The following is a 24,166-nucleotide window of genomic DNA, read 5'->3' on the forward strand; positions in this document are numbered from 1 at the left end:
GGTTCACTGAATTGATCCAAGGTAAAAATTTCCAAAGGCCAACTTTCTCTGATAGACCATGTCACATTGGTGAGAAGAGTTAGGATAATGGCTGCGAGTTGAATGGTTACTACTTTGTTATGTTTTGTCTTTATATTTTCCTGTTATATACTAGTCCTCATCATCTGCTTAGTACTTACTCTGAGCTTCTACCAGGAATAAATAAAAACAAATAATGTATTACCTGGAATGTAAATAATCTTTAACATACCAAAAATTCACACCCTTAGTGTGCTTCGGTAAAAAAATCGCATTTCTTTTGACAGTGGGAACTGAAAAGATCTATATTCAGGATTCATTTCCAATTGACACCACAATGACAGTGTATTTGCTCCGTATTAGTTTAGGAATGCATGGAACATTGAACAAGTTGTGAAGACTGTCAATCATTACAGATTTGACTCCCAGCATGTAACTGATGTTCTGCAACTTTCCCCCCCTAGTTGGTCCTGGTGCAGTAGTTAACATAAACTCAGAATTTACAGGTGGCTGTTAATTCCATGTTCTGTTTCCTTCATAGGACACCAGTGACAAAGCTGCACTACCAGTGAAATTTTGATCAGTTAATGGTCTACAAAAAAAAAAAAAAAAAAAAAAAAAAGGTTAAAGAAAGGATAAATTATAATGGAATAACACAGGATAGGAGGATTATCCTTCCAGGCTTGGTTATTCTCTCATGCTGTTGAAGAGCAACAACATAGAAAATTACAAAGAAATGAAGGTTTAAAGATGATGGTAACTGGAGAGCTGAACTGCTTCTGCAAGCTGCTGAGTAAACTGCTGAACTGGTGGAGCTAACATGTACTTCATTTTAGTGGTGTAAGAAATTTTATCTGTGAGCATATTCATTGAAAACATGGGACTGTCAGCATCTAGTCCACTCAGATAGGACAGGAGTCACTGGTGAAATGTAATAATTAGCACCTAGAGAAGCTTCTGAGCTACACAACTATGAACGTATCTACCACTTCTACTCGTATTGCTTTGGTTACACTTACAAGGCTCTTCAAGTTAAAAATACGCTGAGAAATTATCTGCACTCCTCTTTTAATATGATTAAGATCCTGCATAATATTTAGACACCTTTTATCTGTTTCAACAGTTTTAGCTTTGCTAACTCTTTAGTTCTTTCTATAGCAATTAAAAAAGACATGACTGAAATTCTTCCATCTCAGTCAAATGGATTGATAAGTTTTAATGAAGAACATTTATTCCAACCTTTAATTAAGTTTGGCAGTCTGAAATCATTAATCTTTGCTTTGAAACTATGTACTGTAACATAAGGATTGAAAACCATACTTGACTTATAACAAGTCAATCTCGTTTTAAGGTGGATATCTGAGTGATAATGCAGCTTTCTAGAAGCTGCCTTTGAAACTTTTAAATTACCTTTCCTTGGTTCACAACATAAAACAAACCATTAAGGATTTGCCCCAGCAGAGTATGAAACAAACTTCTGTGTGACACTGCTTTGGCCAAGAGCAAACAAAGCAACCTTTTTATCTTGAAAGGTTACTGTAAAAGTTGATAGGCAAAAAATCTTATCTATATTCTCCATCCCATGCAAATCTTAATACAGTTTTTGCTTAAAGAAAGAAATCAAACACACTGCATTATCTGGTGTTATTCTGCTTGATTATTCAATGACTCCTGCAACCAATTTCCTTGTGAACATATTTGTAGTAGTTTAGCCTTCGGGTGGAAATAATTTAATTTTAATATGTTTTTTGGAGCACTGTCAGAGTTACAGGCATTTTTTAATGTAAGAGAATTCTACAAGCACTAAAATACATACCTTGAGATCCTTCGTTCTCTTTCTAGAAGCAAATAAGGAGTCTCAAAGAGCACTGAAGTGTGAAATCTTTCTGGTAGCCATCTTGAACATTTTCATCACATGCCAGAAGACCTTACAGCTGTTTTTCCAGCCTTTACTGATGCTTTAAAGTACAGCACACTTAAGATGCATGGGAGATGAGAAACCACAGAGAATTTTCCTAAGCAGCTGTTGTTTAGAATACAGTGATTAAAAAAAACACATCAGCTGGGGATACTTCTGAATGAAGGCAATCTCTGGGTTTGATTTGACAGTTTCAGCTGCTGTCACAAAGTAGTTGGCATCCTGTGAACAGGAACAAGTCTTTTGGGTAATAGCTTTGAAACTTGTTACTGTTCCTCCACTGAAGCTGGTATCTTTTCCCACCTCAGGGTGAACGGGTGGTGCGAGTGTTCCCTCTCTTGGTTGCACAGCTTCAGCTCCAGGTCAGTACTGACAGGTACAGGTCTAACTGCACAGGTCTAACTGTAATTAATAATTTATTAATACAGCCTAGAGGAAGTATGGAACTTTTCAATCAATAGAGTAAAAAGGAAAGCTGATTAAAAAAAAAATCGCTAAGTTTTGCAGACACTTGAAATGCATGCCTTGAATTTCCCGATGAAGAAAAATGCTTAGTTTGGGAGATTCTGATACTCTTTTTCAGAAGTCAGATGTAAAATCCAAAATCAGAAGTAAAAGGGAAATGCAATTGTGGAAAACTTGAAAGCTTCTAATTAAGCAGTTGCCCTGTCCTGCACACAACAAAAGAAACATGAAATTTAATTTTATGGATTTCTTTTTCTTTTTTTTAGAAAGAAGTTAATTTTGAGGAATTACTCTTTTTGTGTTAATCATTGACTTCCATTATTAAAGAACCATTTGGGATGGTGACTGTTTCAAAAGGTTTGTGCTACTGAACTGTGGGACGTGCACATTACAACAGATCACCAGCTGGATGTTTCCAGTGGTCACAGCACAGCCATGTTGTTTGATGCAGGTGCACAGAACAGGCAGTGCTGGGGAAATCCTTGCATTTTTCCCTTCCTCACAACTAAAAAGCCTATGTCTTTGCAGGTACACCCCTTATTTAGTGAAATCCTAGACACCTCAAACTGGGTGCTAAAGCTTCCACTACAAAAGGGGAATAGTAGTGCCTCTAATTTCATAGGCACTACTGTGATATGATTGATTAACTGTAGATTGTGGGAGTCAGGAGAGTTGCACTTGTGGGACAAGTCTATTGTGCCTGTCAGCCTAAAACCAAAATTTAGACTGCTTATACCAACCCTGAAGCTTGTCTCAAGTTTGTTCAGCTTTTAAAAAATTAAGATATATCCAATTTCTGGATCATATGAAACATTTACACAACTGCTTTACATCTTTTGCCTGTTTATCAATTTTGTCGAAGAAATGTTTATTCTTGTCAAATGAAAAATGATCCAACAAAGCATCCACTAACAGTGACCCAGTCATTTAGCCTCAAGCTTCTACATTCATTCCATGTTTCACTCTTCTGTATAATTACTCCTGTTTGGAATAGACAGTGATGAAATGATTTGGCCTTTATGTATTACTACTTCATCAGTTTTTCCACATTTGCTGGAAAAAAATAAAATCAGCTGCTGAACATTCTTATTAGTATTAATTTGAAGTGCCTTTGCATGTCCTTCATGCTCTTTAGGATAGTTACTATGTAACAGAAAAGTATTTTTCCTTTCTTCTGCACTACAGCTAAGTAAATTTTCATTAATAATTATTAAGCTTTATGGCTTAAAAAAAAATCAGCTTAATTTGTATGAACATCTTCAGGCAAATATATTTAGACCAACGACCATTTATTATCATCATTTGTGTTGCCATACGGGCTGAGGCTCAAGGAATTTTTAACTTTTTTTGGTTCCCTAGGATTTGTTTCCTATGTTGAGACTCACAACAGCCACCATGCTAAATTCTCAGACACTTAATCAAGACAGGAAGGAGGACTAAGATGTGTGGAAGTCTGGCTATGTCAGTAAACACACCTTAAGTCTTTCTCAATCTGCAAAAAGTGTCTTAAGACAGCCTGCATCCATACATGAAAGTCCTCCTACCATTCCTAAAATTGGGGTCTAATGCATGAGCACTAGCCTGACAGGATTAATGGCTGAACTTTCAGTGCCTTGGTTCTAAGCACTACCCAGCCCAAGTGTTTAAGCCCACACACTCAGCTTCTCTTGGCTAAACATCTACCCCTGTAGGGTGCCACTGCCACCTGGGCTGACAGTACCCCTAAAAGGGAAGGCCTCCTGCTCTTTTAGGCCCTGAAGTCTTCCATATCCTCGCTGTGGATTTATAGGCAAATTTGAAAACTTCAGTTGCCCTCCCCCTGCCCCATTACACATACATACATGCTTATGCAGTTGGCTTATTTAATTATTAACTTTACCAAAAGGACACAGAAAGTGAGTGGTTTAAGCTAAATTAAATTCTTTCTGGGGCAAAAAGATATTACCCAACAGACTGGGATGTTGACAGCATAAAAGACAAACTAATTCTCTTCAAGATTTTGGGAGATCAGATAAATGTAAAAGCCTTGAGTACAAGTTTAGAGAAGCTAAAGAATTACATATTCTGTCCATGTTTTCTTTAACCTCTTTTTGCTGGGACATGAAACCTTCAGTCTGCGATCAGAGAAACAACATCATTATCAGTGTCAAATCACTAGGCTAGATCAGGACAGTGCTCCCAATACAAAATAAAGGGCTTTTTTCTTTTTTCTTATTTTGTTTATTTTTTGGTGTCTTTTTTAACTGCTCTATGAAAGGTTCTTTATCATATGCATTGTTTTTTTAAACTTTATGACATGTACAGCTATCTTTTGCCCATTATAAAGGTTTGACCATCTATCTTCAGTAAGGAACACATTTTGAAGAAAATTATATCACATACTGCATGTGAATTTTTTTAGAGTCCAGATACTTCTCTCCACTGTTTCTTAGAAGATATAACAACACATTATTTGTTTGCCTGCCCTGAAGCATGATAGTAATTACTGCCAATCATTCTATACATGTTTATTCCTGATGAATAAGCAGCACCTTCTGCTAGCCACGTAAAGGCATCAGAGTAAACCAGACATCACAGCAGCTTAATAGATCTAGTCACAGCACGGTTCTTAATGAAATCTATATTCATGTAAATGTCTGTTATACTTCTTAAGGAACTCTGTCATGAATTGAAGTTAGCTGAACAGTCATTAACTGAGACAAGAAGGGTCACCTTGTGCCTTTGGAAGGGAATGCTTACAGTTACTATAGCAAGGATGTGAAAATCTGATGGAAAACTAAACTAAAACTTATCTCATGGTATATTAGGGAGAAAGCATGGTTAGAACCAGGCAATGGTCACTAGGATGTTTACATTCTACTTCTCCTGCTTGTTCATTGCATGACAAGCTCTTCAAATTATTACCTGCCAAAATCAATGTAAGACAACACATGTGATGTCAAATGACAGAGTCATGAGTGCTTCGATTAATCGTTCTGTAAAATTGGTATGGAAGCTCACCACAGTATGACTGAACTACCAAGCAGCTATAAAACAATGCTGTTTATTGAGCTGAACAGATGATGACTGAGTACTAAGGGAGAAAAACCAGAAGGTTTGACTTCAAGACTGAGCAAGTCTCGATTCATTACCTGAGTACAGTAATTCACAATAGTCTAGTAGATTAGAACAAGCCACTGTAACTAGCCAAGCTGCTTGAACAGACAGTAACTACTACTGGTGCTCACAGAATTCAAAATAATTCTGTTGTCTGTATCTCAACTTTTTACGTAAGGACTGCATTTACTTGGACATACAAATCAGCCTGCTGCAGTGGCAGTCAGTCTACAGCCATGACCATGTCTCAGCCAACACACCAAAGGAGGACACCTCCTTCATAGCATACTTATTTATTTAATCTTTACTCTTATTTAAGCACTGAGACTGGAATACAAAACATACTTCTGTGGGCACCATGATTTGGAATCATGTCTGTGTCACTCTGGATATCAGTTTTCACAACAGTGAGGAAAAGCCAAGGGATAAAACAACTCCCTTCAATGCTGCTGACTGAACTGTAGTGGATCCAACCAGACTCTCTTGCCAGGAAGACTTCACAGGATTAGGGTGTTGCTCTCCCAGCTCCTATTACTGGTTTCCTTCAGCAACAAAACCACCCTATAGCCAAAGGAAGCTATAAATTAAGATCTTCTGAGAAACATTTCTGGCTCTGAAGCCACAGAACAGTAGCTCTTACTGACCAAATTAAAAAAATTCTGTAAGACAACAGTTTAAAAGCAAAGAAGATGACTGCAACATTACACCTGACTGCAACATTAAGCATCTCAAGGCTGAGATTTCGCAGAAATAAAAAAAATACTAGAACAAAGCATTATTTTACTAGGTAAAAAAACCTTTTCGTAAGACAAGATATCAACCCCCTTGTTTTTGCAATGAAATTACTGAACATTGTCCAAAACCAGGCAGTATCTAGCAACACAACAACGACCTTGCAACACAGAACACTCTAGACATGGGTGGGTACAGGTGATATGGGAAAGCCCTTTCAAACTGATTCAGAATGCAGACTCCATATTTTGCCTTCAGGAATGGACTACTGGCTACAACTGGGACTGGTTGCTTCCTTCTGCCGTGAGGAGTAACATTTCATAAAATGAAAACATTTTCTTAATTTTTAATCAGTTTTTGTCAAGCTGCTCCCTTACACACAGAGAGTAATCAAAGAATCCATCTAGCATATAACTTCTCTTTCCATGGGGCTGTGCAAGTGTTAGAATGGAGAAGAAAGCTTTGACAGGTACAGGATGCAACTAAGAAATGCTGTGAGCTGGTGCAATGCAATTAATGCCCTGTGAGATTGCCACTGGGCAATCCACTCCCCTACAGATTAACAGCATTTCAGGTGTTGAGAGTTTGCAAGTACTGGACCTTTCAGAATAGGTATTTTGGTGTTTGCTCTGGCTTTTTCCAGGTGTACTGCTTTGTGATAGCACCAATCCCATTACAGGGTCATAGAAATAGTTTGGAGTTGGGAGTAGATTTGTTCTTTGACTATTTTGGTAAGGTCTGTGTTCTGTTTACTCTGCCTGATCTGCAAGGTCTGTACCATGTTCCTCCCTTGAAAGTACAATACAGCAACAGGAACACCAGAAGCTGGAACTTGCAAAACACTATCTTTGTGTAGCATTAACAGTCTGCAGAGCTTGGTATGCTACACACAACCTGACAAATTTTGTTTCCTCCCTACTCTACCATGCATATTCATAAGCAAATACAACAGTTATACACAATCAGAAGCTGTGATACATGTAACAAACAACTGAAAAAAACTAAGTATGAAAACAAAATCTACGAAGACACTGTTTTAATGACAGCTATTACTTAATATACCAAGGAAAAAATCCCCACCCTTGGGCAAATTACTTCAAACGTGCAAATATCACCCAGTGAAATAAACTGCTGATCAGGATGGAAATGCCATGTTTCTAAGCTTCTTTTAACTAAGTAGGTGTTCCCTATGTACAGAAAGCATCTTAGATTTTCATTTAAGATCAAACATAAAAAAAGAGAGTGAGAGCAAAATGCTCATGATGCTGACTAACTCAGCATGATTTTGTATAATGCTCAAACTTACAACTGTTTTATTGTTTTCTTCTGGGAAGAGGCTGTCAAACGAGGCAGGCACTAAACAGTCACACTTTAAGCCTGCTTGTCTGTTAGCATTCCTTCCTGCAAGAGAACTGAAATCAAATGCAGTATGTTTCACACCTGTAGCTACGAGACTTCTGATTTTGATAGTGGGAAACATTCTTATGTACTTATTCTGCAGTGCTGTTATTTTTTTCCTTCTGCATTTTCTAAAACTTATGATGTTCTCTTTACACCTTTTACTCAAGGCTACTAGCGTGCAAAGTGAATTCTTTAAATAATTTAACATGAAAACACGCACATCTGGCCATCTGCTGCTACAGCTCAAGAAACTCAGGTATTTTCGATGGCAGCTGTTGACTACGCAAAAGGCAAACCAGGGCAAGTGCGACCCAGAACCTCAGACCTGCAGCAGGTATTCTGACCAAGGCAGGGAGCTCTTCTGAAGTGCCACCGCAGGCACGCCAACATCATCTCAAAAACATCAGTAACTTTTCCTAGCAACTGCGAGGCGCTCGGTTGTTTTTAGCACTCGGCGTGGCTCGGTGGCGCATCCCCGCGCAGCCGGGCTCCCGGCCGGTAGCACTGCGGGCCCCGGGGCTCCGGCAGCCCCCGCCCCGGCCCGAGGGTCACTCACCATGTTGACTTCCGAGACCACGTCGATGCTGGCGATCTCTATCCGCATGCCCACGTCCACGGGCGGACCTGCGGGGGGAGCGGGAGGCGGCGTTAGCGGAGCTGGGGGGGCCGGGGCGCGGGTCGGGGGGCGCGGGCGCCTCACCTCCGAAGTCGGGGCGGAGGCGGATGTCGTAGCCTTGGAGCAGCCTGTCCACGGTCTCCTTCACGTAGGACATGTTGCTGGGCCCGTCGGCGCTGCGGGAAGAAGCACCAGCGGGTTAGGGAGGCGGCCGGGCGGCCCCGCGCCCGCCTCCCTCCCGCCGTCCGCATCCCGGCGGCGCTCACCTGCGCGCCGCGCACGCCACGGCCAGCGCCAGCGGCAGCAGCAGCGCCCGCGGGCCGGCCCGCCTCGCCGCCGCCCCCATGCCGGCCGTCACCTCGCGGGGGACGAGCCGCGGACTGGAACTTGGTGCGGAGCGGCGAGGAGAAACAATTCCCGGGAGCGGGACGCATGCGCGGAGCGCCGCGAGCCCTGGGCGCCCCTCTGCCCGCCCCGGCCGGACCGCGCCCCGCCGCGGGGGCTGAGGGGTCGGGGGATGGAGGCCGCGGGGCTCTGGGTGCGCGCAGGGCTGAGGGCGCGGAGAGCTGACGGAGCAGGGCTGAGGCCGCGCCGCCGCAACAGGTGCCGCGGGAGCGCTGAGGGCGGCGGAGCCCCGCGGCTGGCGGAGCGCACCGGGACCGAGAGCCCTGGGCTGCCGCGGGGAAGGGCTGAACCCTGGGCGCGCCCCCCGCCGCTGCAGCGCCGACTTTCCGTCAAGAGACAGTGAATAATCGTTCAGGGCGCTTCGGTGTGAAAATTCCCCTCGATGGGATGTTAGCCATGACGTGAACGGGGAATGACAAATTCGGCAGAGATGGCACGTTTGGTGCAGGTAGCGTTTTGCCCAGCGCGGAGGCTGGAGGACGCTCGGCAGCGGGCTGGTATCCCGCGCCTCGGGAGCTCGACACTGATTTTTAGCTGCAAATTTTTAACCAGTGTAATTGATCTTGCGTCTAAAACGCGATTTTCTTCTTTTTTTTAAGGACTGTCGGAATGGATGCTCTAACGTAACCTGCCCTCTCGTGCATTATTACAGACTGACCGGAGCCCTGTGAACAGTTCATGACTTCGCCCGTGTCCGTCGCGTTCACTGCACCGTAGCTCAGCAGAAATAACACTTATCCCGTTCAGGTTCAACCCATCTCGTCTGTGCGCTGCACAGTCCTGCGTGCAGTGCCTTTGGGATACGGATTGGATGCTGTTGAGGCTACTACAGCATCATGCAGACTTGTTTCTGAGAAATGGCAGACTTTGGTGATGGTTTTTGTAGCTGAATTATGCCACGATATTTGAAAAATGCTGGAATATTGATATAGTTTGTGATACACATTCTAGTGATAATTTTGAGCATTTTTTAAAACAAATTTTTGAACAATGCATTTTTCTAGGAAAATTTGTCACTCTTGGAGAAGGAGCACAACATGCTTCCTGAGAGATTACTGTAGGAGTCTTTCTTCTCACATCTGCTTCCTCTAACCGTAACAGTACAAGTTTATGAAAGTAATTATTTTATTGATTCTTTGTAACAGTATATAATAAATATTTTCAATTTTCTTTGAGGAGTTTTGTATGTTTTTCTTTTCCTCCTGGTTCAGTAATTAGCTGCTGAAAAATGTGACCTCCCAGCTCAACTTTATGGTACTTTAGCATTGCTGTTCAGAAAGAGTTTTGTTCAATTACAAGTGGTGTGGCTTGGGTAGAGCATTTAAAAAAATATCCTGCATATAGTCGTCTACCAAAAAGTGTCTTTTTATTTAGAGTTGTACCCCACATAGCCATAATAAAGTTACCTGGTTTTTCTGAAGCACTGAGTTACGATTTAACATGGAACTAGAGTCCCATTTACTCTCGATGGTATGTAGCATTAATATTTAGCTTTGTTGTAAGCCATGTGAAAGCCACATATGCCTGTATTTAAGGGAGACCACTGCTCTCCATGGCTTGGCAAAATCTGTCTTAAGGCATAAGTGCAGGGGTTTATTCTATTAGAATTCTTAATCTGCTGTACATTTCGGGGTAGCTTTAGCTTAGACGAACTGTAGTCTAGCCCCTGGACTGAATGCCCATTAATGGTTGAACTGTTTTAGGTGAATTTCTGAGCTTATCCAGTCTGAGAAGGCATGAGCAAAGCCTGTCCTGCAGGTCTCCTGCCTATCAGGGTTGTCTCAGCCCAGCAAGTATATTTCAGCAAGGATGAGGATGTTCCTCTTGGCAAGCTGGTTCCTCTGACAGCTCTCACAAACAAGCTGGCCTGGTTTCTGGAGACCAGCCTCAAGCTTCGTCCACTGAACATGCCAGAAATAAGACCCAAACAGTCAAAATGCAACTCTATTTTGTACAGCTTGACTACTGGGGACATCTGGGTTCTAAACTTGGTTCTTGAAACAGCTGCAAATATCCTGCTGTGTGGACACAATACTGAGAAGAGCCCTCAGTAATGGGGGCTTGGGAACAAAGAGGTTTATATAAAGAGGTTTATATGTACTTTTAATAACCATACAAAGGATGCGCTGCATGGTGTTATACTGCCACAGCAAAGATGGTGAGAAGGATTTCTTTTGCCCCATGGAGAGGATGATGGAAACATGTCTGGGACCTGTTTTCCATTGCACGACTTCTTCTCTCACATGTGTTGCCAGCGGAAGTAGTCAATTAATTAAGAATTTGAAGTTTTGGTTTCTTTTCAGATGATCTGTTTCTAGGAGTATATAGTATGCTTGTCCAGGCCACCAATGTGGAAGAATTTTGACATAATTTTGATTAAAACCCTCCATGTGACATAGTTCTTGCTTTCAGGATCTCTTTAACAAAGAACAAGTGACATCCAAAATGAATGACTATGGGGAAGAGACTAACTCTCAAAGCCCAGGTATTATCACTACTGTTTACAAACATTTTCTAAAAGCTTATACAGGTGATGAGATGTCTGGGGTTCTGATTTTGATGTGTGCTTCAAATGGCAGCTGCTTCTGCAGTCAAAAAATTCAATTCAAAACACAGCAGTGTGTCTTTCCATCCACTCCAATAGGGTTTGCTCAATCACTCAGGCTGAGTGAAACCCAGTGGGTACCCAACATGGCTTTTGGGCATCTTGGAATTTGCTGATCACCCCAGAATGTAGGCACCTAACTAGATGGCTAACTTGCAATTTTGAAAATCAGGCTGCTAAGTGCCCAAAGTTCTAGGAGGTTAACCTGGAGAGTTTTGCCACTAGTTTTCAATATTTTTATCTCTCTGAGATAAGCAGTTGTAAATCTGTGGTTTTTAATGGCATTGGAGATAATACAGCTGCTATACCAAGAAAAGTGCACCTCCTCTGCATGGAAGCATCTACCTTGACAGAAACCATTACATATTTCTATTGCTACTACCTTTCCTGTCCACTCTATCAGTGAAATGAGCTCCCATAGCAGAGAGCTGCCACCCTGACCCGTGTGAGCTATCTAGTGACACCAGCAGCATACTGAGGAGGTATGCAACCAGCTCACAGCCTGTTTGAGCTGTAACCCAGTTGTACCAAACCCAGTTTGGTTTTCTAACACCTGTGGTAGCTTCAGTTTCTGCTCTTACAGTCTTATGGTTATTTTCTCATACTTGTTCAATAAGTTTTCTTGAAATCATTGCAAATGCATACTAGAAGCAAGACAAATCATATAATCATAAAGGATGATGCAGAAACTATCTGGAGCCAAATGCATGTTCATTTTTTACCTTCACTGTGTTTAAACTTTCAGGAGGGAGTCTTTTTACTTGCACAAATGAGCATTTCCAGTTTATTAAATACGTTTTTTTTTGCATTGCTCATTTTTATTTGGCATTAGAAACTGCACACCATTCAAAGATAATGCCCTACTCAGATAATGTTGGCTAATTAAAAAAAAAAAAAAAGCAAGATCACTGAAAAAAAGGAAAATTCTTTCTGTGTCCCACTGCATAAGATCTGTAGTCAGGAGGACCACAAGTGTTAAAGAAACAAGGGGGGAAAATGTAAAAAAAAAAGATCGAGAAGAGCTCTGTACTGACACGTTGAACCTGTGCTTTATCCTGGCACCTGTAGTCAGCAGGATGCTGCCACACACTGAGACCACCTTGCCCTCACACCCATTTCCTTTTCCTTTGGTCCTTCAGCAAACCCTCACCCTTACCTCAGGAAAAAAAGGTACATATCCTCTTTGTGCTCCATTTTCATCCCTCTTTTTGTATACTGTAAAGGATAATTGAGATCTTTCTAGTTCTTATCTTTCTGTAAAGAACAATTGAGATCTTGTTTTAAAAGACTGTAAAATGCTTAGGAAAGTGCTTTTAAGGAATTAATAATAAATATCAAAACTGAAGCACAGTTACCTTTAATTGTCAAAATGAGAAGAGAATATATGAGCTATAGGATTTTGTCCTGTAGTATCTATAGCCAGAATAATTTAGGGAGTCTTTAATCACGTCAGATAAACATCTGTACCACTCATTTAAAACCCATTTTTAGATTTCCCAGCCTTGTGTCTAGACCACCATCCGACCTCCATTCTTAATGTTACAGAATTTGCTTCTTCTCAAGATGTGCATGCCCAGCACTGCATCCCTAATGACAAAAAACCCTACAGCAGTACATTTTCTTTGCCCTCCCTCCTCACTACCTATGGGAAGAAACTTTGCTGACCTTCTAAGTCCTTCATCCCACGTGTGAGAGATTCAGAATCTCCTGCCTCTGATGCTGGCTCAAGAGAAGTAGTAGGGGCTAAAGATTGAGGCCTTTGTGCCAGTTGCTGTAGAGATTATCAAAAAAGACAATCTTGGCTTCAGAGAACAGACCATTCAGGATAAGTTAGGAAGACAAGTCACAAGTGTTCAGACAGACATGAAGAAGGTGATGGCAGCAGTTAGTCTGTATGCACTTGTATAGTTTAATGGACACATTAATTACAAGGAGCCACTCAAGTGGTGTTGGAGAAAGGAAGGCATTTGATAGCAGCACTGCAGAAGCTGGTTTTAAGGAGGTATTTAGAGAACAGGGACATATGAAGTATGATACTGTTTTGAGTTCTCTTAAAAGGTACTTCAGGTGCTTCCTTTTATACAGCTCCTAAAATCTGAGGTTTGTCAGTAGTGGCACTATGTGAGAAGCAGGACAGAAAGAGTTAACACCTGATGTTCTATCCTGTGGAAATTGAGAACACGTATACCTTTTGATTACAAGCAGCTCCCTTGATTTTAAGAGACTGATGCGTACTGTGGCAAGGTGATCATAAATGTGTAGGATTCAGAGCTTTGCTTCCATGCTTTTTAGGCCTGGTCCTGTCTTGATTTGTACAGGATTGTTTTTTTGGTTTTTTTAGCCTAAGAAATGAAACACTGTTAGTGGAGTAGCTCAGAAATATTTTTTTTCTGATAAATGGATTCATTTTACCCAGCTTTGCCTTTTCATTGTTTTCTGAAGCAGCTTGCTGCAAATCCCTATTTAAATTATCAGGTTTTATGAGTAGTATTCTCATACTCACAAGTATTTTACCACACAGATCCACTAGAATGCAATGTGTCTCTTTGTCCTGTTTCAGTGATGAGATGCACTCACTATTTACACTTGTGAATGTGAGTCATCTAAATAGGAGCTTAGCTAGTTTGCTTCCAGCAATAAAGAGATAGCATGGCTGAATTTAGTCACATATGCAATTTCTCTGGAGATATCTTCCATAAGTATGTAGCTCAGAGAGTTCCTTCCTCAGGAGGAACAAAGTAAAAACTGAATAAAAATGAAATTATCTTTGAGAAAATATACATTATTGCATTATATACTCTCCAGAAATTTTGAATTAAAAGATACTCCTGAGCAACCTGGTGTGTCTTTGAACTTAGTGCATCTCAAAGCAAAAAATGAGCTTGGCTCTGCAGTTTAACAGGAGGTAGGCTTCACAACTTCCCATTCCAATTCCAAGTATTTTGTGATCTTGTGGATCTAGAGGGTGGTAACTTTCCTTTCAGCCTCTACTTAGGGTTTACAATTCTTCCATAGAAACTGTAGTTCCAGTTCCTTTGTTAATCTCCAGTAGCTCCTGCTTATCTGGTGTGTTACATTGCTAATATTGAAGATCCCAAGTAGTTTTCCCTCAAAACTAGTTTTACATTAGAAGTTTCGGGGTTTTGACATAAGTCTGATTTGTGATGAAAACTGGTGCTGAACATGGGCCTTTCCTATTGGCCACCACTTCCAGTTTTAAAATTAAATCTACCCAAAAGTATTCTTAGTGCACTGAAACTCAGCCTCCAAATCACATACTCCTCAAACAGCTAAGGTCAGTAAGAAAAGAAACAGACATTTTGGTTGAGATTTTATAGTACTTGTTTTTTGAGAGGTTGTGTATATGATAAAACCCTAAAAAGTAAAAGCTAGAACAGAGCCAAGAATGGGGTCACAAATGGAAATAGTTCTTCTTGCTGTTGCACCTGCCTCATGAAAGGTAGGTATTTTGTATTTCCACTCATTATCAAGGTTGTCGGCTGCTTCCAAAGATGGAGATGACAATAAGAAAAATTTGCATTGTATTTCAAGAATATGTTTACAAAATATTTCGCCTCTCACATTTAAGAGTGAGTTTTATGGCGAGAGCAAAATACAACAATAAAACCTGCCAGACTGAAAACTTACAGGCTGTTTTCTTTGATGATGGCAAATTCCCCTGGAATTCTGTTGTCGAATTACAGCCATGAAAATGACAGCATTAGATATGTATCACCATGCATAGTCATACCTACGCTAGGAGAAAACAAAGTGGGCATAATTTTAACAAATGCAATAGTCCTACACAACAGCTGCTTGCACACTCCTTTCTTGTCTCAGCAGCACATTTGAAGAGCAAGATAGATGCTTCTGGCTTGCTGAAATAAAGAGCACATGTGAATTTCTTCTGCTGGGAGTCACTTGTCATCTGGGAAGTGTAAGACAACAAGTAATTTTACTTATCTCTTTAAGTGATGTAGGGGTGCAGGTCTAAAATCCATGATTTATATATGTCATGTGGGCTGGCAGCAGTCACTGGAAGCCGTCCATAAACTGAAAAATGGATTGCGCCCTGTCATTTTTGCTGTTTTTAGCTAGTTGAAAAAGAAACTTAAAATAAAGGCTAAAATAAGTGCAAAGTTAAGAATTTGAAGAAAAAAGAAATTGAACACAAAGACAGAAAACTGGCAAAGATGTTCCTCAGCCAAATCACAGAACTGGGATGCTACTAGTTTTTTTAAGCCCCTGTTGGTATCTCTTCCCACTGCAATGGTGGGCACAGGGCCACAAGGGTACTCCCATGGATAACTTCTCTAAGAAGAGGTGCTCAGGAGGAATGGTTCAACAATGTGGGGTATTGTTTCATTCACTGTGCATTTTGGAAAAGACTGAACACTTTATGGTTGCCTTCAAACCCACCTCAGAGGGCAAAATCATCGTGAATTCTCTTTTAGGACAATCAGCAGAATGTTAAAAATCAGGAAGAGCAGTAAAAGGTGAGATAAGGGGTGTGGGAGCATCCCCTTGTTCCCTTGAGCTTCTCTTGAGCAGCATCAAGCATTTGTGGGATGTCAATATTAACTTTAGAGAGTTTTTAGTACCATTTTGGGACAGAAGTAAAAGAGATTGAAGGAAGATTTAGTTTTGTGTGCTGAAGAGGCCAAAAGAACAAATATCAATATATTAATTTTATAATTTGGAAGTCTTTCTCTTTCGTATTTTCCTACTGTAAAGGATGATTTTGGAATCCTTCACATGAGTTGACTTCTCATATTCTCAGCCTCTTTGTTGTGTCTTCTTTTGTCTTGCTAAGTTCTCCTTAAGTGACTAGTTTTTTGACTCAGAGTGTTTCTCTCCCTGCACCTGGTATATTAAGGCTTAATTTTTACTTCAGCTCCGGACATTATCTCTTTTAATTTCAGAGAATTTTAAAAAGGTGTTTCAGTAAGAGGTGCTAGGCCATGTAAGTGGCAAACAAGTCAAATTCCTTTTCCCCCCTGTTTCAGAAAGCAAAATGTTGCTTGCCTGTAGTCAGATAGGGAACTGAAGAATTAGAAAATTTGTATAAGGGGATGAAAACAACAATAATGGGCCTATAAGAAAACAAAGTATTTTAAATATGCAGACAAACCCAATGCTATAGTAAATTAGGACCTCAGAATGAAATATGCTCTCTGGTTCTGATCCAGAATCGCCAGCGTGAGTGGCAGGGTTTTTGTTTACTTCAGTGAGTTTTGGAACAGGACCTAAATGACCCTAGTATCTAAATCATACATAAGTCAGGGTAGATTTTTACTTCTTCATTTTGGGTAGGGAAAAGGTCATGTATTGCTTTGGGTTAATAGGACAGGGAAAGCACCTTATCCATCCTCTTAAAACCATTTATCTTGTAAAGTCTGCCTTCTGGAATTGTGTATTTGTCTCTGTTAAATATTCAGCTTCCTTTTTGTCCCTTGGATTTTCCACCCACTCATTTTCACCATCAGCGGTGGACGTCTTAATTTCTCATTTCTAAGTGGGCTAAGAGATGAGGGAGGTGATGGTGGAGACCTGCTCACGAAGACAGGGTATTTCTTATATAGGTTTCATCTCATGTATTCTGATATCTGTGTCCAGCAGAGAAATATTTAGAAAGCTGATTATGTATTAAACATCTGAAATGAGACACAAAGGTGACAAAATGTCTAAACTACTAAGTACATGAGTATTGGTTAAATACTGACCTGTTTGAAATTAATACTTAGTATTTCTGTACTTTACATTTTTAAGACATGGTGTGCATTTGGACTAATTAATGCCTTCAAATATCCCTGCAATATATGGAAGTCTTTTCTAAAATTTAAAGAACGGGAAATTCAGACACAGAGGTCTGGAGATCGAAATTTTAAATGCAGATTTTGGTATTTGACCTCCAGAAGGTCTGTGTCACTCTTATGTATAAATTGATGCACTTAGAATAAGATACATTTGTTTAGAAGTTTTGGCCTAAGTGACTTATCCAAGGTCACAGAAATCAGTGGCAGAGCTGGGAAAGGATCTAAAGAGTGCATTTTTAAAGGTAAAAAGCAACTGAGGTATAAAACTATTTCTGTTTTTAAGTGTATTATGCCTTCTGAATTTTATAATTATAATAATTAATTTTTTCATGCTATTCTTGAAAAATTCAGTTTAGTACAGAAGACATGAAATGCTGCAGCTGCTCTGGATCAACCCCATGGTGTACACAGACTAGCATGCTTTGTGACTGTGTCCAGGAGTTTATATTTGTACTGTTGCAAACTACTTAGAGTGGACTTGTCACTGCACATGAATTATCTGTTGATCCATACACTCAGGTAAAAGCAAAAGTGTATTGCACTTTGTCAATTATCGTAATTCTTTTACTCTGCATAAGAGCAGACCACCCTCCCTTCATAAGAAATACTCCAAGGATAAGAAATACTCCAGGAAGATTGAAAAGGGTGAGGATCTTCAGAGGCCCTGGAGCTACCTGATCTAACTTTGAGGCTGGCTGTGCTTTGAGCAGTTTGGACCAATGACTTCTAGAAGTCACTTACAAGCTGAATCACACTGCAATTTCTCTTCAGTGGAACCACTGTGTGGGAAGGCCAAGAGGTAGAGACCATACAGTGGATAGATATGGAGATTATTCACTTTGCAAGAGCTGATCTAGCTCCACATATAGCTGTAGAATGGGATTAGTTTCCTCTTGCTTACCGCTGAGGACATAGGGCTCCTGCTAGGCTGCCACTGTAAAATACCTCTCTGGGTGAGTAGTGAAGATCTGGGAACTAGTTATGGAAAGTGGCTAACAAATACCTTATCTTGTCAAATGGTCTCAGCTGCCACTGCTGTCAGCAGGAGAGAACAGCACACTATGCTTCCCAAGCAGTTCTCAGCTCCTTGCAAATGATACTCAGGTACACCTCAAATTACTTAAGAGAAGTACTTCTTAATTTTTTCTTTTTTCTACCTGCTCATCTTCACAGTGTTTTCTTAGTCTGATACCTTTGTATTGATGCCTAGAGGACAAAACCAGCCCCCTTGTGCTGCCCACTCCTGCTACAGTGCCCTCCTCCTTTCTGAGGATATGAAATTTTCCTGCAGTAACTTTGAGATGTGAGTAATGCCACACCATGCAACAACCACCAGATGGTAATGAAGAGCAGACTAGTTGAGTGCCTTTCATAGATTTAGTGTATTACCACAGTGGCAATTTTTGCTTTTACAACCAGAGCTTACAGGTCTAAACACCAATTTGTTCAGCTGTTCACCTCTGGGCCAGTCTTCTTGGCAGCTCTATTTGCATAAACCCCCCAATCATTCTGTTTGCTGTTATACTAAAACATGTTAAAGGGAATATTCTCTACCCAATGCACAAATGCTGATATTATTTTTTAGTACAAAAATGTTCTCGTTATAAGGAAGGTTTTGACTATAATTTGTGAACCACTATATGAGCTATATCTTGTAAGAGATAAACGCAAAACACCTTTAAGTGACTGTATGCCTTGCTTCTGCTGCTGCCATTATATTTCTCCAAATGTCATGAAAGATGTACCTCTTTCAAGGTAGAAAAGAAAGTCTGTTACTGTGTGTGCTTGACATCAGCAAAGAGAGCAGTATTGAGAAGTGAACCAAATGAAAGCAAAGTTCTTGGTTGAACATTACTGTCAGTGAAGAGGTGGTGTTGAGCACAGCTCACCAAGCCCCCAGCATGGCAACGTGAGGGAAGAGCAGCATAAACAGAGACTCTTAAGTACTGCTATCCCCAGAATTCTGAGAAGCAGAAGTCAGCCCCACAGGGCTCATGAGATTCAGAAGTCTCAGTTTTACTTACCTGCCTTACCTTTGGGTTCTTTATGCAGTACCTTGTAAAACATCTAGGTCAAATTTTCAGGGTTTTCCCTGCATTGTACAATCCAGAGACTTTGCAACCCTTTCCCTCTTTTAAAGAAAAATAAGGCTCCTCCTCCTTTGGTGCAAGCCAAGCACCAGTAAGGCAGGAAGAAAATAACTAGAGCTGCTACCAGTGGCTTCACTGTGAGTCAGGGGCCAGACCTGTGGCTTTCATGGCATATTTAAGTCATTCCCCAGGTATCTGCCCATGACTCATATACTTCTGGGATTAATAGGCATGTAATGACTGGGAACAATGAAGCCTGCTAGGAAGGCAGTTTGTAGGTGCTTCTCTCTCATTCCCTCTGGGAGCAGTTGCCAGCAGCAGGATGCAGCTGTCTTAAAACCAGTAGGCAGAGCAGCAGGCTCTGCCTGGAAGCAGGAATCTGAAGGAGACTGCAAGTGGGAGCACCCAGCCTTCCTCCCCTCTCCTTCTGAGCTGTGGCAGCCCCCACAAACTCCCCCTGCCTCAGCCCCCTGCCCCTCTCTGTCCTGCTTGTCACTTGGGAATGCTACAGAAAGTTTGCAACTGTTGCTCGGGGCAACCAAAATTTTTGACACATTTTGAATTATACGTGGGAGGTCTGAAAGGCAGGATACAGGGCATTGACTTCCCAGATTCCTCCCCACAACCCTGGCTGCCATGTCCTTCACCTCAGGAAAGAGAGACAGATTTGTATTACTTTTAGAAAAATCTACATTCCCCCCTACATGAACAGGTTTTTCTTATTTTTCTGTGGATACCTATTTTAGAGATAGAAATCAGGAGATCTGCTTGATTCCCCACTTTGCCACTGAGGACATGACTATGACTTGTCCTGATGGCCCTGGTTGCACATGTGACATGGGTCAGTGATGAGCCAAATCATATGACTATGTGTGCCAGGGAAGTATTAGGGGCAGAGGAGACAGAAGAGATGAAGGCACATGGATCTTCTAGTGCTTTCTTGTTGACAGTACTTTTTGCCCCAAATTGCAGCTCCTGCAGTGAGTGCTTTCACAAACACATTTCCATTGCAGTGTGTAGAGTAGAGGTCCCCTTAAATATGAAGCTCACAGTTTACCTCCTTAAACATCCATGTGTCAATCACTAGAATCCATATAAATCCTCTTGCAATCAGTAATAGCAATATATGCATGTGTGTGTGTATGTATATATATATATTTGGTACTCAAAGGATTTTCTAGTCTTATTCCAAGCAATCAAGGACATGTGTGTTAAAATAACCATGGTACTGTAGAGCAGTCTTGTAAATACCATATGTCAGAGGAAAAAATACACAGCTAAATGCATGTCGGCATCAGTTCCTGCAGTTTCGTAGGAGTTCTGGCCATGGAAGTGAAGCAAAGCTGGGCCAGCTGAAGGTTCCGTTTTACACAGAGCTTATGCTCTGCTCTGAAAAGACAAAGGAGGAGGTGACTAGAAAACTGACCTGGGACACAGCAGACTGAAATTGAGCTCCTGTTCTGCTGCAAATTTCTTATATGGGAAGCAGTTACATTTCATACATGGTGTTGCATTGCCACTTAAGCTTTTTGCATCTCTGCTCCCTGCAAAACAGAAATAATGGTACTTTCCTGTATCCTGTCCTTACTTAGTCTTATTTATCTAGACTGTACATTTTTTAGAGAGGGAAGTGCATAGGTAAAAGCTTTGTGATCAAATACTGAAATAAAGACCTGGAAAGAAAACCTCTAGAACTATGTCTGGAAAGGGAATTACAGGGAAAGCTGGAACTGGAAGAACAGCCAGAAAGAGTTATACATCTATCTTTCTCTTCCCAGAGCAGAACTTAAGTTTCAATCAATAGCTGCAAAATCCACACTCAAACACAGGTGCATCACTAGAGGTGCAGTCAAGGCAGGTGTCTTGGTATCCTCACTGACTGAAAACTCTTCCCTGAACAGGTAGTACAGGCTTTCCTTGAACTCCAGATCAAAGTTTTGATAAAGCCAAGACATGCAGGTTGCCATGATCTCTCCAATCAGTGTGGATGTTGAAGAAGAAGGAAATGAAAGACACTTTAGTTAGTACAGTAAAGGTATCCATATATTCTCTTGGTCATCTACAATAAATGGGACCAGGGTGTGCATTTTCCAAAGAATGGATACCCAACCTCTGATTTTTTAAAAAGGATGTATGTGAAGACAAGTTGTTTGATCAAGATTTTAAAAAACTCTATTGATATGGATAGAAACTGTAAAAAATTCAAGAAATCAATGACTTAGCTGTTTAGATAAAGAAACATTGAGATATTTGGCAGTGATCCCAGTTTTATCTTCTCTTTTCTAAGAGTTAGAGGTTTTTAAGTATGCAACATGTAGCTGGGCATTAAAGATTTTCACAGTCCATTCAATATTAGCTTGTCTTCATGGATTTGATGCCAAAACTCAATCAGGTAAAAATCAGCTAAATAATTAAATCTGCTGGGGAAAAGGATGTAACCTATAATTTACCTGTATAACCTGTAGTGTTGATAGAGGCTATAGTTTACAAAAGGATAAATAAAACCAAACAAAAAAAATACAAACCCATAATGGTTAGATAATCACTACCACAAGACAAGAACCAACTTCCTTTTCCTTTCTCCTTAATGCGATGGTAGAAGAGAAATGAAAAGAGCGATGAGAAAATTTTCTGCTTCTCTGTGTTGTGACAAATAAAAAATAATTATGCTATAGTTGAAGATCCATAGCTTTGGGTAAACCTGCTTTTGAGGCTTGGCCAGAATGCCCGTTTCATCAAAAATCATTAGTAGAATACATCAGTACAGGGACAGTAAAAAAAAAAAAATCTATTTAAGAAATTCAAGTGCTTTCTGAGCATATGGAGCCTGGCAAAAATAGCCCCCTTCTTACAATAGTCCCTGATGGGTGAGATTTCTTCAGAGAAATCTTGGTGGTAAACGCTGGAGAAGCTGAAAATATGCTGAATTCAGCAAATACTTCTGGGGACCCTCAATCTAGCCCGTGACCACTAAATCCTTATTGGAGTCATCAAATTCTTTTAGAGAGATGATATAACCCAGATATTCTGTGAAGAGATCAAAGACCATTTAAAGCAGTACTTTTCAAAACAGCATACATCTGTGGGTGACAAAGAAGCACCTTTGGAGTCTCTGTATGTCTATGCTACAAATACATTACCAAATAAACCCTAGAATAGCTCTTAAGTGGTAATTCAGAAAACATTAAAATGAAGCAGGGCAATGCATAGATCAGAAGTAATAAACAAATATTCAGAGGTCCTATATGTGCCTTACAGGACTGTTTACTGTTATTTTGAAGTGGTTTATGTTTTCTTCAAGTCTAGTTTTCTAAAAGCTACAGTAATCTACAAATGACACAGTTTTTCAGATATCAAGGAAACCCACCTGGTTTTAGTACTAATCCTTTGGAGCTCTTGATAGTCACTGCTGGACGTTAAGGGAGATATTAACCATTGATGAATTTGAGAAGTGCTAGAATTTTTTTTCTAGATTTAGAGAAAGTGATATTTCATTTAGCACTTGTAGGGAGTAAATGCACTCACATGGCACCTGGATACTACATCAGTACAACCTGAGGCAGGCTTGGTGAGACAGAAGAGCACTATATCTACATTTTTCTTAGAAAAAACAACACGAGCATTGTTTTAGAAGCCGTGAGTACTTCTTGCCCTTACATGGCATGTCCACAAGTCTTGTAACCTGCTGTTACCTTTATTAAATGATACTTCAGTTACTTGACTGAAATACCTGTACTGAAGAGAGAAAAGGTCTCAATAATATTGTTCTTTGTTCTAAAGAATTTGAAAACCATTCAAAGACCAGCTCAGTTCCTAGATTTGATGAAAGGGGGAGTTTCTTTGATTTCTAGCTGTAGCATAACTACTGACTCCAGGCATGGATTTGGGAGGGGGTTGTGTGATAGCATTTCTCATGACATTCATGTGGAAATCATTACCGGTGAATACCGCTTGACTTTTCTATTTCAGTTCACTCAGGTGCCTATACATATCCAGAAGGTATTAAAACAATCCAAACCCAACAGTGTCCCCAGCTCTGCCTGGGTGTTTGTTTTCTTCCTATGCAGCTGCAATAAGTGACAGTGCTGTAGAGCCACGTTTTGCTCCATGTTTGTGACTAGCCAGCAGGATTCTCCCCAGTTCTCAATTACCCTCTATTGCCCTCACTTTAGTTTTTTGAGTTTTGCTTCTGCCAGCAAAATTTTACTGAGGTATCCCTATATGAGGTAATCTCAGTAAGAGATATTTCCAATATTCTGCAATAAGGGACTACTTTTTATTGCAAGGGAGAAAAGCTAGACACTCTCTTTACTGGAGGCCAGTTCCAAGTATCTCCCTGGCACAGTCCATGCTACAGCAGAAGACTGGTCCAGAGAAACAAATCACAACACTTTATAGAAGATCCCAAGTGGCTGATTAACCCAGAGAAACTTATCTGACTGGTGAAATTAGACTTCTGAAGAGCTGTGCATCCATCCTTCTGTTGTTCCTGATCAGATTGCTAATGGAGCCAGAGCAGTGGACTCTGGCTGTCGTGCTGGTTTTCACCTGTGTGTGGAGTTAAACAAGCTGCTCCCAGAGCCTCATCACAAGAGCAGAAGTGACCTTGGCATGACATCCTACCGTCTGTGTTGTCCAGGTTTGTAAATACCGCACGGAACGTGTGTGCCATCCATAGGCAGGCTGCCCCACTCGGTGAGGGTTTGGCAAGACATTTGTCATTCCACTAAGGCAGTCAGATCAGGATGCTGTAAAGCAGTCAGGAGATGAGGATCCTTGTCAAAATCTCAGGAAGCAGACTAGTAATCTGCAGAGGCCTAAATAGGGCTTTTAAAATTGGAAGCAGAACTGACTGCCTAGACAGAGTTTTTTGAAAGATAAACAGCGTCAGCAAGCTGAATGGATTTCAAGCACAGCTTTAATTGTTTTTCAAACGAATCAGCAAAGGGCACCCTAGCTGGAACAAGCTCTGAAGTACAATCAGGAAGATTTCAAGTGTACAGT

General features: G+C 40.7%; 1 protein-coding gene across 1 annotated transcript in view; it reads right to left on the minus strand.

Moving 5' to 3' along the window:
* GABRB1 (gamma-aminobutyric acid type A receptor subunit beta1) overlaps nt 1–9,098 on the minus strand; it is a 123,077-nt gene extending 113,979 nt beyond the window's left edge. The window contains exons 1-3 of the mRNA XM_085059033.1: nt 8,513–9,098; nt 8,331–8,422; nt 8,187–8,254 (exon numbers count right to left, since the gene is read on the minus strand). Coding sequence (XP_084915159.1) covers nt 8,187–8,254; nt 8,331–8,422; nt 8,513–8,592 — 240 coding nt within the window. The 5' untranslated portion in view covers nt 8,593–9,098. The remainder of the gene's footprint in view (nt 1–8,186; nt 8,255–8,330; nt 8,423–8,512) is intronic.
* Nucleotides 9,099–24,166: the final 15,068 nt, after the last annotated feature.

The sequence above is a fragment of the Lichenostomus cassidix genome, chromosome 4, assembly GCF_008360975.1.
Source record: "Lichenostomus cassidix isolate B80296 chromosome 4, HeHo_3.0, whole genome shotgun sequence".
Lineage (NCBI taxonomy): Eukaryota > Metazoa > Chordata > Aves > Passeriformes > Meliphagidae > Lichenostomus > Lichenostomus cassidix.